At 45.5% G+C, this 15665-nt stretch overlaps 1 protein-coding gene across 5 annotated transcripts in view; it reads left to right on the top strand.

The window, feature by feature from the left end:
• Positions 1-15345, top strand: part of PPHLN1 (periphilin 1) — a 715827-nt gene extending 700482 nt beyond the window's left edge. For all 5 annotated transcript variants that reach the window (XM_078674289.1, XM_078674291.1, XM_078674288.1 and 2 more), the window contains one exon: positions 14461-15345. In XM_078674289.1, coding sequence (XP_078530415.1) covers positions 14461-14655 — 195 coding nt within the window. In that variant the 3' untranslated portion in view covers positions 14656-15345. The remainder of the gene's footprint in view (positions 1-14460) is intronic.
• The last annotated feature ends 320 nt before the right edge of the window (positions 15346-15665 follow it).

Here is a 15665-nt window from a genome sequence, read left to right as displayed (position 1 = left end):
AGGGTAAGCCTTACTACGCACGCCATGAAATATGTGAAATATTTCAGGAGTCCTTTTTAGGGCTAACGAGGTAGAAAACGTCTGTGAATAATGTTGATGTCAAATATTCAATATAGCTTCATTTTGTCTTCCAAAATGTAATTGCGAGTAGGATTCACCGAAACACCCGCCACTGCACTGCAATAAGCCATGTCTCACTCTGCCATCTTACCTTCTTTAATGGCCACCTAATTTTCCACTTCCGCAAAAAAAAACACCAGCAGAAGTAGGTCTCGCTTACTCGGGCCCGGTATTCATACCACACCTCATTCAATATAACTAGCCTCCCTGGTTTGGCCGTGGAGCACATAAACCCCGAGGCAGGTCTGTAGCAGCCACACAGCTCGCTAATAGCTGTGTTCTAGCTGTGCAGTTAAAGTTTGAAAAGGAAACTTTAATGTACTGGATACATAGTTGGTATGATTTATAGACCCCCGTTGTCTAAAAGTAAATACTCAACTTTCAAATCGTAGGTGGTCTTGAAATTATTAAACTAAGCTGTCGTACAAGATTATCAATTATCGCTAATGTCCAAAGCACTGCTCAAAAGACTGCGGCTGGTGCTATGAAATGTCCCAGCGCCGAATACTGAGGCTGCATAGTCCTGAATTCCACTCAAGCCTCTTGAATCCCCTGCCAGACACTCCCTGCCCCTTTATCTCACTCTTGCAGCTTCTGCTTTCTCTCTTGTTGACAAAACCTATGCTGGGTTGTGTGCCCACTAGGTGTTGTAAGAAACAGGACACTGCTGGTAACACAGATCTGTCTGTGCATATTGTGTACTTTCTATGTAGAAGCTGTGTTTCAAGCTGGCAGCAGGGCAGGCTGAAGAAGCTGCTGTGCGTGTTAAATCTGCAGCACTGGCATGCAATGCCATTCCAGCTGCCTGCCCCCAATAGCTGTATGTGATGTATTAGGCAAAGTGTAGATAGTGAGTGCAAAGACGAGCAATACATAATGTGAGCAATTGTGCTTTCCATACCAGTAGACCATGTATGAAGTGTAGGAAGCTGGCTCTGTAAATACTATACTAAAGTAAGGTGTAGTGTACACAGAGTCCAGTGGAACCCCAAAGGTAGGCAGAGGTAAAAGTAGATAATACCTTACTCTCTATTTGTGGTAGTGTGGGCGAGCAGCAAGGCTTTATCAGAGGGTCGTACAGACTCAGGCAAGAAATAATGTCACACACTCAAAGAGTGAACTCGGACCAATTTGTTTGTATAAAACTATTCATTAGTTATATTTATTTTCTATTACCAAGGAAGCCTGGCACAGGTAAGTGTAATTGGTACTTTTCAAGGCAGGTTGAACAATACAAGCAAGCTGAATGAAAATGACTTTGCTGCATGTTTGTAAATACTTTCAATATAGTTGAAATTACTGTTAGATTACTTTTGATTACTTTACAGATTACTTTATGGATTACTTTTTCTACTCTGTGATATGCCTAGATATCACACTGGGAAATTTCCTAGAGAAAAGGTAAGTAAGACAGTTTTTGTATATTTACAGTTTCTTAGAGTTCCATACAAACCAACTCCACACTTCAAACAATTTTCAAGAAAAGACTTTTCCGCTACTCTCCGCTGCCTCAACTTCTCATCCCATGTTTTGACCCCTACTCACACTCATGGTCATATTCTTGACCAGATCTGGTCTCTCCGTTGCAACCCCCTGGTGTCTTCTATTTCCCCCTGTGGTTGGTCAGATCATTTTCTGATCTCCTTTTCCATCCCCTTAGGGCAGCCCGAGAAAGCTACCTTGCCCAAGAACATCTGGGCCCGGTGTTGGAATAAAGTTGATCTCAACGATCTTTCCTCCTCTCTTTCTCTATTGGCCCCCGGTCTGACTGACCTCCCCGTGGATAACCAGGCGGACGCCATTCACACTTGGCTCTCCTCGGCCTGTGATCAGGCCGCTCCTCTTAAAAAGATTAGATCGGCCCGCCCTCATGATGCCCACAGGTGGTTTTCAAACGACCTCAGATCCCTGAAGCTTAAGCTTAGACGGTCGGAACGTCGCTGGCGTCGTACCTATTGCCCCATTCTCCGCCTGAAGTATAGGGCTCTTCTTAATAATTATAAATCGGCCATCCTAGCGGCCAAATCCAAATACTTCTCGGACCGCGTTGCCCTTTCAGCTAACAAAACTCGTGAGATCTTCTCTTTGGTCCGTAGCCTTGCCACTTCTGACCGCGCCGGCCTTTCCCCTGCTCCTTCGCAATCCCTCTGCCACTCGCTGAACACCTTTTTCATTAACAAAATAATCACCATTAAGGCCAACATTCCGATTGTGCCTCACCTTGACCTACCGGACCACCCCCCTCTCTCTTCCTCTGTTTTTGATCACTTCACACCTATTTCACCTGAGCTTTTCCTCGACCTCCTTGTTAAGGTCAAGTCCGGCTCCCCGGTGGATTGCGCACCTGCTCGCATCCTTAGAACTTTATTCACTAGCTGCCCCACCCCTCCCTTATCCTTTCTTAATTCCTGTCTGGCTCTGGGTTCTGTCCCTTCTTTCTTTAAGTCTGCTATTGTGCTTCCTATTCTGAAGAAAGCCGGCCTGGATCCCTCCCTTCCATCGAATGTTAGGCCGATCTCTCTCCTCCCCTATTTAGGGAAGATTCTTGAGAGCCACGTAACATCTTGCCTCTCATCTTACATCGAGGAGAATAACATCCTGGCCTCCCACCAGGCTGGCTTTCGACCGGGCCACTCCACTGAGGGTGTGGTCCTTGCGGTCCTTGACGAACTGAAGGGCAAGGCCGATGGCAATCTTCCTCAGGCCTTGGTCCTTTTGGATCTGTCCGCTGCGTTTGACACGGTCGATCATGCTATTCTTCTTGACCGTGTCAGCGCAGCGGGCATCCAGGGCGTTGCCCTCTCCTGGATCGCCTCCTTTTTGCAGGGACGATCACAGGCAGTCCACCTCTCCACCTTCTCTGCTCCTCCCCTCCCGGTCACGTGTGGGGTACCCCAAGGTTCTTCTCTTTCCCCCCTTCTTTTCAACCTCTATATCCGTCCCCTCATCTCTTCGCTGCTTGAGCTGGGGGTCTCGGTGTATAACTACGCTGACGACCTCCAGCTCGTCTTTAATCTATCTTCCCCCACTCACTCTCTTCCTAAGCTCAGGTCGACTCTTGTCTTTATTTCCCAGTGGATGAGCTTCAATCATTTGAAGCTCAACCCTGACAAGACAGAGCTTGTCCTCACTGGTGGTCCCTCCAATCCCTGGTCCTCTGTCCATTGGCCCCTTTCTTTTGGTCCTCCACCTTCCCCGGTTTCCTCTGTTCGGACCTTGGGCATCAAGGTCAGCAATGATCTTTCGATGCATGCGCACATTAGTTCTGTTGTATCCTCTTGTTTTCTCTCCCTCCGCCTCATCCGCAAGATTTCCCGGTTTTTTTCTGTTGACGCCCTGAAAGTTATTATCACTGCCCTCATCACATCTCGCCTGGATTATGGTAATGGCCTGTACGTAGGCATCCCTGCCTACGAGACTCGTCGTCTCCAGGCCATCCAGAACCAGGCGGCCCGTCTCGTCCTTCGTCTTCCCAAGTTCTCCCACATCACTCCCGCCCTTAAAACCCTTCACTGGCTCCCCGTTCAGTTCAGGTCCCAGTTCAAACTTGTCTGCCTGGCCTTTCGGGCGCAAGCCCGCTCCGCTCCTTTCTTTATCAACTCCCTGATCTCCTCTCATGCCCCTCCCCGCTCCCTCCGTTCTTCCTCCCTCTCTCTCCTTCACGTTCCCCGCTTCCGCAAGTCCCGCACGGGGGGCACCCGCTTCTCGGTGCGTGCCCCGCAGATCTGGAATTCTCTTCCCCTTGCTATTCGTTCCATCCCCATCTTTTCTCACTTTCGGAAAGCCCTCAAAACTTTTTTCTTTCTTCAGGCTTTCCCGGGCTAATTCCTCCCCGCACCTGTTAGGCAGCTGCTGATGTGTTCCTCAGCGCCAGGAAGCCGCTTGGCCACAGAGCGCTCTATAAATCTCTTTTTCATTTCATTTCATTTCATTTCATTTCATTTCATAGTCCATGCAATCCTACGGGAGGAAATGAATCGGTTTACAGGTAAATATTTGGTTGTGGGAGTTGGGTTTCTGGGATTAGAATCAGGGTTAAGGATGCACTCTCAAAGCACCTTCAGCGGCACTAGGGCAGCAGGGTGCAGAGTGCTGAGGCCCAATATTTTCCAACGGGGTATAGGGGGGATAGGGGGCCCCCTGTTGGTGGCTGCTCACATGCATGTCACAAGGTTGTGGGACCAAAGCCCTTGGTGTTCAGCTCAGGACAAAGGGGGATCCGAGTTAGCACACAAAGTGCACCCACAGCGGCACAGGGGCGTCTGGGTGCAGGGTGCTATTTTGTCGTCGGGTGCCCTGTGGATTTCAATGGGGATTCTTCTGTTGCAACAAAGACTGCAGGCTTGGGGACGAAGATCCTCTAGAGGTGACCACTGGTTGGAGAGGTAAGTTGGGATGCCTAGGGATGCTGGGACATCCTTGGTTGGGCCACCAAAGGCCGTGGACATCGGGTGCAGAGGTGTCTTTGGCGTCTGGTTTTTCTTACCTGCTCCGGTTGCAGTTGGGGGGATCCTCCAGAAAGAGGCTACAGGCGTCGATTGGAGATTCGAGGCAGGTTAGTGATCACCAGATCTCAGGTTGGGATCGCCGGGGAGACCTCCCCGTGGCATTGGGCCACTCGAACCTAGGAAGTGGGCGCCCGGTGCAGAGTGGTGCAGATTTGCGGATTTGGCTGGAGCCAGAGTCTGTGGGTGAGCAAATCCGGTGCTCGCGGGAAACAAAGTCTTGGTTTTGGCAGGTAGGGCAGGTGCCCGGGTTCTTGGAGGCTGCTGGTTGCAGAACACGGCGGGATTTCGCTGGAGCAGGTTCGAGGTGGGGACAGACCGGTAGGGGTGGGGCCAAGTCAGTGGGCATCCTCCTCTTCTTCGTTCAGCACGGCTTCTTCGGTAGTCCTTCTCTCTTCTTGTCTGAGGAGGCAAGGTTCAGGGTTGCCCCTAAATACTAAATTTGGGGGTGTTACAGTTCGGGACCAATGGGTCCCTTTCTTTGGGTTGGTGCACCCCCTATGTTGCCATTCTCCAGTAGGAGGGGGGCATATGCCTCTCTCTGGTTGGCTGGGTCCCCCCATCTGCAAGACGGCGGGTACTTCACCTCGCCTCCCCCACCTGAGAGGTGAGGTTGGCAAAGGTGGGCACACCTCCCTTCCTCACTTGGTTTTCCCACCGATTCTCCCACCCAAAGTGGGGGTCAGAACCGGTGTGGGCCAGTTGCTGTAAGAAACAAATAGATGAGGTAGCTCACAAAGGCGGCAAGCCTTTGAAGCTTCCCCTTCATGGTCCCTGCCCATCCTGGGGGAGGAGGCTTGGCGCCTCGTCTCAGGATGTGCATTGTTTCAGACTCCGGTAAGCAGCAGGCTCTTGACCCAGGGCTCAAGAAACCTGTCTGGTGGTGGCAGCTGGCGAGCAGCCACTCAGTCAGGACACTAGAGTTAGGTCATTTTTCAGGGGGCATTTCTGAGATGCCCTCTGAGTGCATTTTTCATTAAATCCCACCCTGGCATAGGGTGGGTTTAATGTGCTGAGAAGTTTGATACCAAACTTCCCAGTTTTCAGTAAAGCCATTCTGGTGCTGTGGAGTTCGTAATGACAAACTCCCAGCACCATATACTCTTTTTTTTTTTCTTTCTTTTTTTTTTCTTCAGCAACCAGATTACAAAAATCCTTATATAATTCATAATCCCAATGATACAAACAAAAATACATACAAAAATTCATACAAAAAAGATAAGAAAAGAAAAGGCAGCTTAGATCATTAAACATTAGTCACAAAACAGAAGGGAAGAGAGAAAAAAAGAAAAAAAATATATAAGTAGCGAATATACAGCTGAGACACAATTCATTCCATTTTTAAGATCAGACCTCATAATAATCACGAAAAGCTCCCCAAATATTTATACCCATCTGTCGCTTCCTAAGACCTTTAACAGAAAATAAACCCCATTCCAATTTATATAAATTATAAATTTTTGCTCGCCAAAGTTCAAAGGCCGGAGGCTTTTCCTGCAGTCATTCCGTTGCGATGCACAAGCGAGCAACAGTCATTGAGAAAAAAAACAGATGTTGATGTTGATACAATTCGTTCGTAGAGCTATTTCCAGAAATCATCCCCAATAACATCATAGCAGGGGTTATGGTCAGAGGTAGGTTTATAACCATGGACAAAAACTTTTCTATATCTACAATTAATCTATACAGTTTATCACATCTAAAGAAAATATGAACACTATCCGCGTTGTCTTCCCCACATCGAAAACATTTCCCGTCATACCCACCCCCCCATTTAGCCATCCATGCAGGGGTATAATATAAATCAAATAAGGTCTTAAAGAATTGAACTTTCACATTTGCTGACATTGAAGATCTCATTGTGATGTCTAGAGAATCATCAATCACAATATCTGTTTCTCCCAACACTTCGAACCATTTACACTTATGTTTTTTAAGATCATCTGGTCTGTCCGAAAGCAATCGTTGATATAAAACTCCAATTTTAACCTGCCGTCTGACCCCTTCTACCACAGCATTAGATCGCATATCGACGTTAGTCCGAGATAAAAAATCTCTTATTTGCAAAAATTAAAAAAAAATGTGTTTTGGGTAAACCATATTGTAAAATAAACTCATCAAAAGACTTATATAACCCAGTAACAGAATACAAATCGCCTAGATATCTAACACCCTTCCTTTTCCAGCTTTGCGCGATAATATCCCCAAATATTCCTGGCAAAAGCTTGAACGAATTAAAGGGAGTGTAATGTGAGATCTTCCCCATTAAATTCAATTTACAGATCAGTTTCCACACTTTAAATGCACTAATCAGCACTTTAAATCGTGTTCGTTTATAGTAACTGCCATCCAGTTCCATAATTAACACTGTTTTGCAATAGGGCCTAATAAAATTTCAAAAATAGTTGGGGCCGTGGCGCTATCGACACCTCCCTCCCCAGTAATTAACACCCGCATTTTCAAGAGAAAACAAGTAACAAAATAAAGTGTAAAATCGGGTACCGCTAGGCCCCCTCTGTCAAGTGGCAAAGTCATGAATCTCATCGCTCGCCTAGGTCTCCCCGGGCTCCATATAAATTTTCCACAAATTGATTGTAAATATTGTAATCTAACCTTGGAGACTTCCAAAGGTATTGACCGGAATAAGTAGAGAACCCTGGGAAGTATATTAATTTTGACAATATTACAGCGGCCAATTACTGTGAAATACAAGCGATCCCACTTATCCAAGGAAGCTTTAACTTTATGAATAAGAAGATTCCAGTTTACATCCATAAGTTCAGACATAGAAGCTCGAATTTGTATCCCCAGATAGGTCACCTCTTTGACTACCCACCCATCCCTCCATAATACACTATCAGAACATAAAATTTGCATTTTCGACTCATTGAGTTTATAACCTGAGATCCTACCGAATTCTTTAGCTAACCGCTCTATCTCTTTAATCGCAAGAGAGGGTTTATCTGTGACTACAGGTATGTCATCAGCATAGGCAAAAACAGAAAAATTATAAACAAAAACCTGAAACGGAGGGATGGAAACATTATGAGACAATTGTTGTATAAAAGGATTGATATATAGGGGAAACAAAAGAGGGGAGCAAGGGCACCCCTGCCGAGTGCCTCTAGTTATATTCACATCATCCGATAACAATCCCATTACCGATATCTTGGCAGTAGGGGACATGTATAGTGCCTGAAGTGCTACAATGAATTTCTTGCCAAAACCAATTCTATCCATCAGCTGCCACATGTACTCCCACTGAACGCGATCGAACGCTTTCTCTGCGTCCAATAAAATCAACGCCAAATCCCTTTTTCCTATCCCTGCAATATCGAACAGTGTTACTACTGTATTCACATGATCCTCCGTACCCCGTTTCGGAAGAAAACCACGTTGAGACCAAAGGTGTGATAACTTTAGACAATCGGTTGGCCAAGATTTTAGAGTATATTTTATTATCACTGTTCAATAAAGAAATTGGACAATATGATCCCACTAAATCAGGAGGTTTACCCTTCTTACAGAATACTGCAATCGTAGCATCCGACCATGATTTAGGTGGATGTCCTAGTTGTGCCAATTATAGTATTTTTAACATTTCGTCTTTAACTATGCTAAAAAACTGCATATCAACTTCCACTGGATTCCTGTCTGGCCCTACCGCTTTCCCTGACGCCAGACTTTTAACTGTATTTTCTAATTCTCTCATAGAAATCGGGGAATCCCGTTGCTCCAAAAATATGGGGTCTAATTGTTTCAATCCTTCATCAAATATTACTCTCTGATCCCCCATCAGATCTCCTCTGCTTAGTATACAGACTAGAATAAAACTGTTGAAAAATAGAAAGTATCTGCTGTGGGCCAGAGTGCAACACCCCATTCGAATCCCTTAATGCATGAATATTTCGAGCCGATTCCTTCATTCGAAGTCGTACAGCCAGCCGTTTCCCAATAGTTTCCCCAAATTCATGACTTTGCCGCTTAAATACCTGATATTTCCTAGCGTTCTCGGCACTCCAAAATCCAAGAACATTAGCTCGGTATTTAGCAACATTATTCTCTAAGCCAGAAATATCATTCATACCTAATGTGATCCCTCTAGTTAAAGAGCCTTCCGCCTCTATCAATGCCTCATAGTGTCTTGCTAGCTCCACGTTAAGTTTCTTTTGCTGCCATAAACGAAAACTAAGACATTCCCCCAGAAAGCAGGCCTTGAATGTGTCCCAAACTAAGCTAGCGGGTGCTGTACCATTGTTGTTTCCAAAAAAGCCCTTAATCCAGTTACACATATAATCCTTAAACTCATCATTTAAACATAATTTCCAATCAAATGTGAAATTAGTGGGTTTAGGTCTGCTCTTAGCTAAGGCCAGTTCAAGAACAATAGGAGCATGATCTGAGGAAATCCTTGGGTGTACATGAATTGATGCACCCCCCAATACTGAAATAGTATTAGTGCTACCCAACCCCCCTAAACCCCCTTCCTCTCCCCCCTCGTGCCCACCATCCACCCACCTTTAACCCCCTTAGAACCCCCCACCCCCTTTAACAAGGCTTTAGGACTGATAGTCTTTTAGATGCAAGCCTTACCACAGCCCCTTACCTTCCCCTGCCGAGTCCTTAACAAACCTACTCACAAAAATGTGGAAAAAAAATAAAGAGTAATTTGGAGCACAAAAGCAGAGTACCTAACCTCATTATTACAGTTGATATAGACATAAACACATATACTACCACATCACCATATTAGCCTTTATAAGTACCTCAGCTATATAGAACTTACAAATTCTGTCGCTGGAGCAATGCTAGTAAAAAAACATGTTTGATCCTTAAACACTATCTTCAGCTTGGCTGGAAACATTAGAAAAGCAGTAGCCCCCTTGGACTGCAACTCCGGAATTAATTGACGAAATTGCCATCGAAGCTCCACCGACCCTTGACACAGATCGGGGCGGACAAAAAATTCTACATCCCCAGCCTTCCCCTTCTTATCAGGCCTAGCAAGCTTAAACACTTCCTCCTGTGCCAGAAAGCTATTGAATGATACCAGCATTGCTCTAGGTTTGGTTTCCTGACCTGGCCTCAACCGAATCTTAAAGGGAAATCTGTGTGCACGTTCTATTTCACGACCCCAGTCCCATTGGGTTAAGCCAGGGAGAGCTTTTTTAAACAAATCCACAATGAACCCCCTTGGATCTTGCCCTTCTTTCCCCTCCGAGATCTGAAGAACCCTCAGGTTATTGCGACGTGCGTGATTCTCGATGTCTGCTGCTAGCTTCCAAATCATGCCCTCTTTCGTAGCCAAGCCCACTTCAGTAGTTGCCTTGTGTTGTGCAAATTTGTCTTGCAGTGTAGATACCCTTGCCTCTACTTCATTAAATCGGGATACCAAGTCTCCATGCGATTTGACCAGTCGTCTGACAGAGTTTTGCAGCTTCCGACATGAATTTTGTGCCCTCTGGCTCTCTTCCCTTGTTTCATCTCTAAGTTGCATAATGGACCGATAGCCCCCTCAAAGTCCATTTGCGCCTCTTGACTCAGTGGTTTCACACGAAACAATCTCTTTTTGCAGCCAGATCCAACTTCCTGACTGTCTTGAGCTGACCATCCTCAGACTCCTCGGGTTCCTCCAGCACTGAACTACCGTAATCACTACCATCCATCATAGAAAGTTGGGCTGAGTATTGTATGGCCATTCCTCACATGAAGACACAGAGTGCTCTGAGAGAGAGTAAAAGTCTCCAGAATCCACCTCCATATTCAATGAGCCTTGCCCAGTTTCATTCACAATCAAGCCACTGCCAGAGCCATCCTTAATCACTGTAGCTGACGGTAGAAGAGGAGAATGTAAATACATGGAAGGACGTATACATTTCAGAAAGAAGCCTTTTTAGGATTATAAAACTTGTGATTTTACTGAAATTATATCTGTAATATTCTTGAAGGGGCTTTCAGCTGACCCTCCTCTTTCATTGTCCTACTGTTGTATCAATCACATTTTGCATTCACCCACTACTGTATGCTGCATGGGGAAATGGATCAGCCCCCTCAGCTATTGACTAACTTCAGTAGCATATCCACACACAAAGTAGTTCACTCCAGTGACAATAGGTACCTTTTTAAGACCCCAAAAATATTTTTGTTTTTACCCAGTGCTTTCTGACTAGGGTCCTGCTAATCGGGACCCCAGCCTCTGTGCTTTCTCCCCTAAATTGGTTTGGTAAGTACTTTGGTACATCCCAGATTGGACACTGGTGTACGCTTATTAGTCCCTAGTACATGGTACTGGGGTACCCAGGGCATATGTACACCAGGGTCCCCCATGGGCTGAAGCATGCAGTATGCTACCTATGGGAGACCACTCAATTTGCAACTACAGGCCTGCCATTGCAGCCTGTGTAAGCTGGTGCTAACACCACTTACGAAAGATATAGGTTTCCCTCTATCTAAGGCCACTGCACTTAAAACCTACAAGTCACCCCTAGAGCAGGCCTTTCAATCCTAAAGGCAGGGTGCTTGGGTTTAAGTGTGAGGGAATCCCTGCATGAGCAGGACACCCCTATGACCTATGGAGTACATTCTCCTGGGTTGTAAGTGAGACAGCTATATGACATATAGAGGGGCACAGCGTCATTACATGGTGACCATCTCGAAACTGGTTGCAACGAATCCTATCATGTTTGGTATCAAACATGTTGGGATCATACCCCCACACCGTTAGCGGCGTGGCGGTATGATTCCATGCACCGTTATGCTCCTGTGGGAGGCCTTCGGTGCAGGGCCGGCTTAAGCGCTGGTAGCGCCCAGTGCGGCAATCAGTTTTGGCACCCCCATGACCTCTTACTCAGATGCCCTGTACCCCTTGTCTCTACATAGCACCTCTCTCACATACATTTAATTCATTTTAAAGCACTTGTAAAGCTTGGACTATTTTATGCAGTTTGCCTGCAACTCTTTGACAGTTTGTAACAGTCACTGTTCTATGTCTGAGCTAGTTTCTTTATATATAACAGGAACAAATAATCAGAAGAGTTCTCTTATTTTTATTGCTGCCTGAAAGCTGGATGCACAAGGAACTACAAAAAGTGTTTTGAAATTGTAAGTTATTTCTAAGCACAGCTCTTCCCGGAAGTCAGCGCCCCCTCCTCAGGTCAGCGCCCAGTGCGGCTGCACCGGTCGCACTGCCCTAAAGCCGACCCTACTTCAGTGCTCCTGGTACCAGTCTTCCAGACCCAGACAGCAAGCCAAGGCTGCTTCCGGCCAGAGACGCGTTTCTGCCCTCCTGCTGCTGAGCCAAGCTCGGGCAGGGGAAGGCAGAACAATAGGTGTCCTGTCACAGGGAGGTGTGACCACCTCCCAGACAGGATTGAGTGTATTGAGGCAGGGTGAGAGCGCTTGCCAGTGCCACATAGTCAGTGTGCTGGGCACACTTGGTGCCCTCCATGCATAGTCCAGTTCAAACCAGTTAAGGGAGCCGTTGGCTCCCGCAATGGCGTAAAACTGGACAAAGGACAGGGGAGTAATCTCTCACCCTTGTCCAGCCCCTCCTTAGGGAGAGACCCCTGAATTGTCCTAACCCTTTACTTTGGGTATTTCAGGGCTTACCTGTGGGTGGGTCCCTAAATTCGTTGTAGGACAAGATTTATTTCAGACACCACTTCTTCGACCATCTGGGCACTCTGGTCTTCGCTCTGGGCATCAAGGCTGCAACTAGGAAGACTCCTGCTGCTCCTGATCTCATCGCCCTGCTCATCAGCTGCAACGTAATTGACCATAGAGGAACCTTCCAAGGCCTGTGGGCATTTAAGACAGCTGAAGGAATCTCCCTGGAAGTGAAGAAGTCTCTTCCCTGCATCTACAGGCACCGCAACTAAGCTGACCGGTCTGCTGATCCTGAGCTTTCACGGACTCCAAAAGGCTCAGCAACACAGGTGGTGGTTATTCACATCCCGCAAGGCCTGCCCTGTCTTCCCCTGAGGCCATTATCCCTTGTTGGAACCACAGGTACCGAGCCCCTGTGCACCGTGTCACCTTGCGGTTGCAAAGGCTTATTGGGTTCCTTCCACCAAGATCTTCAAGCTCCAAGTAGCCCCAATCTCACGCATCTTCAGTGACCCGGATCTTCATCCTCACCGCATCCTCTTGCATCGTGGGCTTGCATCTTTGGTGAACTGTTCGAAGTCCTCTTGCGACTCCAGTGCCTCTGACCTGTGGTTCCTCTTGAGGGTCATATTCATATTTTTTGGGCTCCCCTGATTGCTCTGGGCCTATCCTGACTCCCCTGCTTGTGGTGAGTCTTCAGGATCTTGCTGGTCCTGACACTGCACATTTCTCCACTTACACATTGGTTGCAGTTGCCACAGCTTGTTGGTGCTCCCGCCGGACATCGACCCCTCATCTCTCGACATCCGACGTGGGACAGCTCGTGTACGGCTCCAGGTCTTCCACAGCTTCGCCTGGTCCACACAGCTGCAGTTCTACGGTCACTATCAGCTCCCCTGCAACACCCAACATCAGTGGGCATTTGTCTTCCATGCCTCCTGGTCACCCCTGAGTGGCATAGCCTATGTCCCCTCTGCTTGCAGGTTCTTCACATCTTGAATCCACCTTTTGGTTCTACCGGACACTTTCACCTTCTCCAGCAGCGGCACCTTTCTGAAGTCCTCCATTGGGTACGACGGCGAATTCCAACGCCACTTCACACCCATGCACCTGGCTTCCCGGGGGCAGGTATCCTGGTTCCTAAGGTATACACAGGTGGGGTGGCTCTCCAACCTTCAGTCTTCCACTGGGTTTCTTCAGATTCCGCTGGAACTGGTCCTTCTCCTTTAAAATTGCAACATCGACTTACCCTTTGACTTGTTCTTGCACATCATATTTTCAGCAGGAATGTATTTTTTTGTCTCTCTGGCAACCTTGCTATGTCTAAGGTTTATGAAAATCTATAGTAGTCTATGAATGCCCGTTTGTTAGCGTTATCCATTAGTTTTCGTGCAAATGTCCTAGTGATTTTGACACTGTTCCTGTCTTTAGTGTTATCTTTAGCGTTCTGACATTAATAAGCGCCCCTTTCCTATCTGTGCGTTTTTGTGCACATCATTGCCTTCATGACCTCACCACAGGTGCATTTGGAAATGTAATGCAGCAAATGGCCTGTGGGGAAATTAGTAGAGTGCACATGTGGGTTAATTCTCACAGGCCAGCTTGGCAGGGGTAGAGTCAGTTGCATGACATACCTATGGTGTCAGTGGAATCCCCACAGTGAAAAGTCCTAGAACGAGACAACCGTTGGGTAACCAGAAAAGTTGCTACTTTACCGTAGAACAGGTGTGTGTTCTATCTTGTTAACAATGTTATTTGAGAGTGTTGTCTGACGGCCACAAGCAGTTTAGGAAGATAAAAAATGTGTTAATGGCAGAACTGACAATTTGCCACATTAAAACACCCTCCTGGCATAATGTGCTTAGAGAGTACCCTAATATTTGAATCTTTTGTGCTGAAAAATGTTGTCTTTAGAGCAAAGCTTTTCTGAGCTTCAATACACTGAATGTGCAAGGGTATTCTAAAAGCGAAAGTAAATGAAACACAATTGCACAGCAGTTGTGCACAGCCATTGAATATAAAACAAGCTTGGGAAATTGCCTGATAATATTTACAGTTCATTTGATTATATTCGTATAGACGATAAGTGCACGGGAATATAAATCGAGTAACAGTTTTTGCGGTGTTAAAAAAAGGAGAACATTCTATAACGGCTCCTCATGATCCCTATCCTCATGTACAGCCAATTCTGCTAACCTAACACTGATTTATTTCTTTGATTCCATTGCAGGTGTATCGACAGGATTGTGAAACCTTTGGAATGGTGGTGAAGATGTTGATCGAAAAAGACCCCTCGCTTGAAAAGTCTGTTCAGTTTGCCCTGAAGGAAAATTTGAGCGAGATTGGCGAGAGATGCATTGATGAACTCAAAAATTTCATAGCGGAGTACGATGCTGCCAGCCAAGATTTTACAGAAATCTTTTAGAAGGGTTTTCAAACCAAGTGTTAGGAGTGTGTTTTTAGTTATTCAGGGCACAGGACCAAACGTAAACCATTAAAAAAAAATAACATCTTTTTGTGGAAGAAATGAAAAAATTACTGAAGTCATACCAACTTTCTACAGATTGTCCTAAAAAAAAAAAAAAGAAAGCGACTCTCCTACCATCTGTTCTTTAGGTCACTTTATTGTATTTTGCAGGCATTGTTGATCTGCTAACATATTTGTTTCAGCATAAAATAATGTAGGAATGAATACTAACAATTTGAAAGATTGTACAGATTATCATTGAGGATTATCTCACCTGATTTGAATTTTCTTTGCATTTTGAGTGTTTGCTATAGTGGTTTGTGTTTTTATTGCACGTGGGCGAAACGGCTAATGATCCCCTCCTACATTCAAAATGTGGGTGCTGGCAGTTTTATAGATTAAAAGGAAAACCTTTGAGGTCATTTAAAATTTTTAAAAAGAAATAGTTAAGTTAATTTTTTAGTTAGTTTACCCAGGGTTTCTTTTGTAGAAATCTATGAGATTGAAATGTTACCCTACTTTTTATGAGGGTCCTTCCTTATATGTGAAAGTGTCAGTTGTAGTTGGGCGATATTTGAATTTCTTCCTCAAAATGTTATGCAAAGTACAAATAAAGTTGACACTCAAGATTTCTTAAAAAACAACGTATCCTTTATTGTACAGATTTTTTTTTTCTTGGCCTGGCATAATGTACACAGGTAGTGCCTGAAACATCATGCAGTCCTTTAAATTGTATAATTTAGGGACATTTAAATACTTTGTACTCCGGAAATAATAATTAGAATGCAGATTTTCACATCTCCTTAGTCCCTGTATGCTCCTCTGTGCCCATGGCTGCAGCTATTTGGTTCTGACTCAACTGCCGACTCTCAGCTGTTTGTGTTTCCTAGTTATCTAGGAGACAATGTTATTCCACAGTTTTTTGTTTATCCTAAAATATTTGCCAGTAACACATGTGCTTCTGATTA

Source organism: Lissotriton helveticus, chromosome 1_1 (assembly GCF_964261635.1).
Source record: "Lissotriton helveticus chromosome 1_1, aLisHel1.1, whole genome shotgun sequence".
Classification (NCBI taxonomy): Eukaryota; Metazoa; Chordata; class Amphibia; order Caudata; family Salamandridae; genus Lissotriton; species Lissotriton helveticus.
Note: the sequence above shows the minus strand (reverse complement) of the source record. Positions and strands in the feature narration are given on the sequence as shown.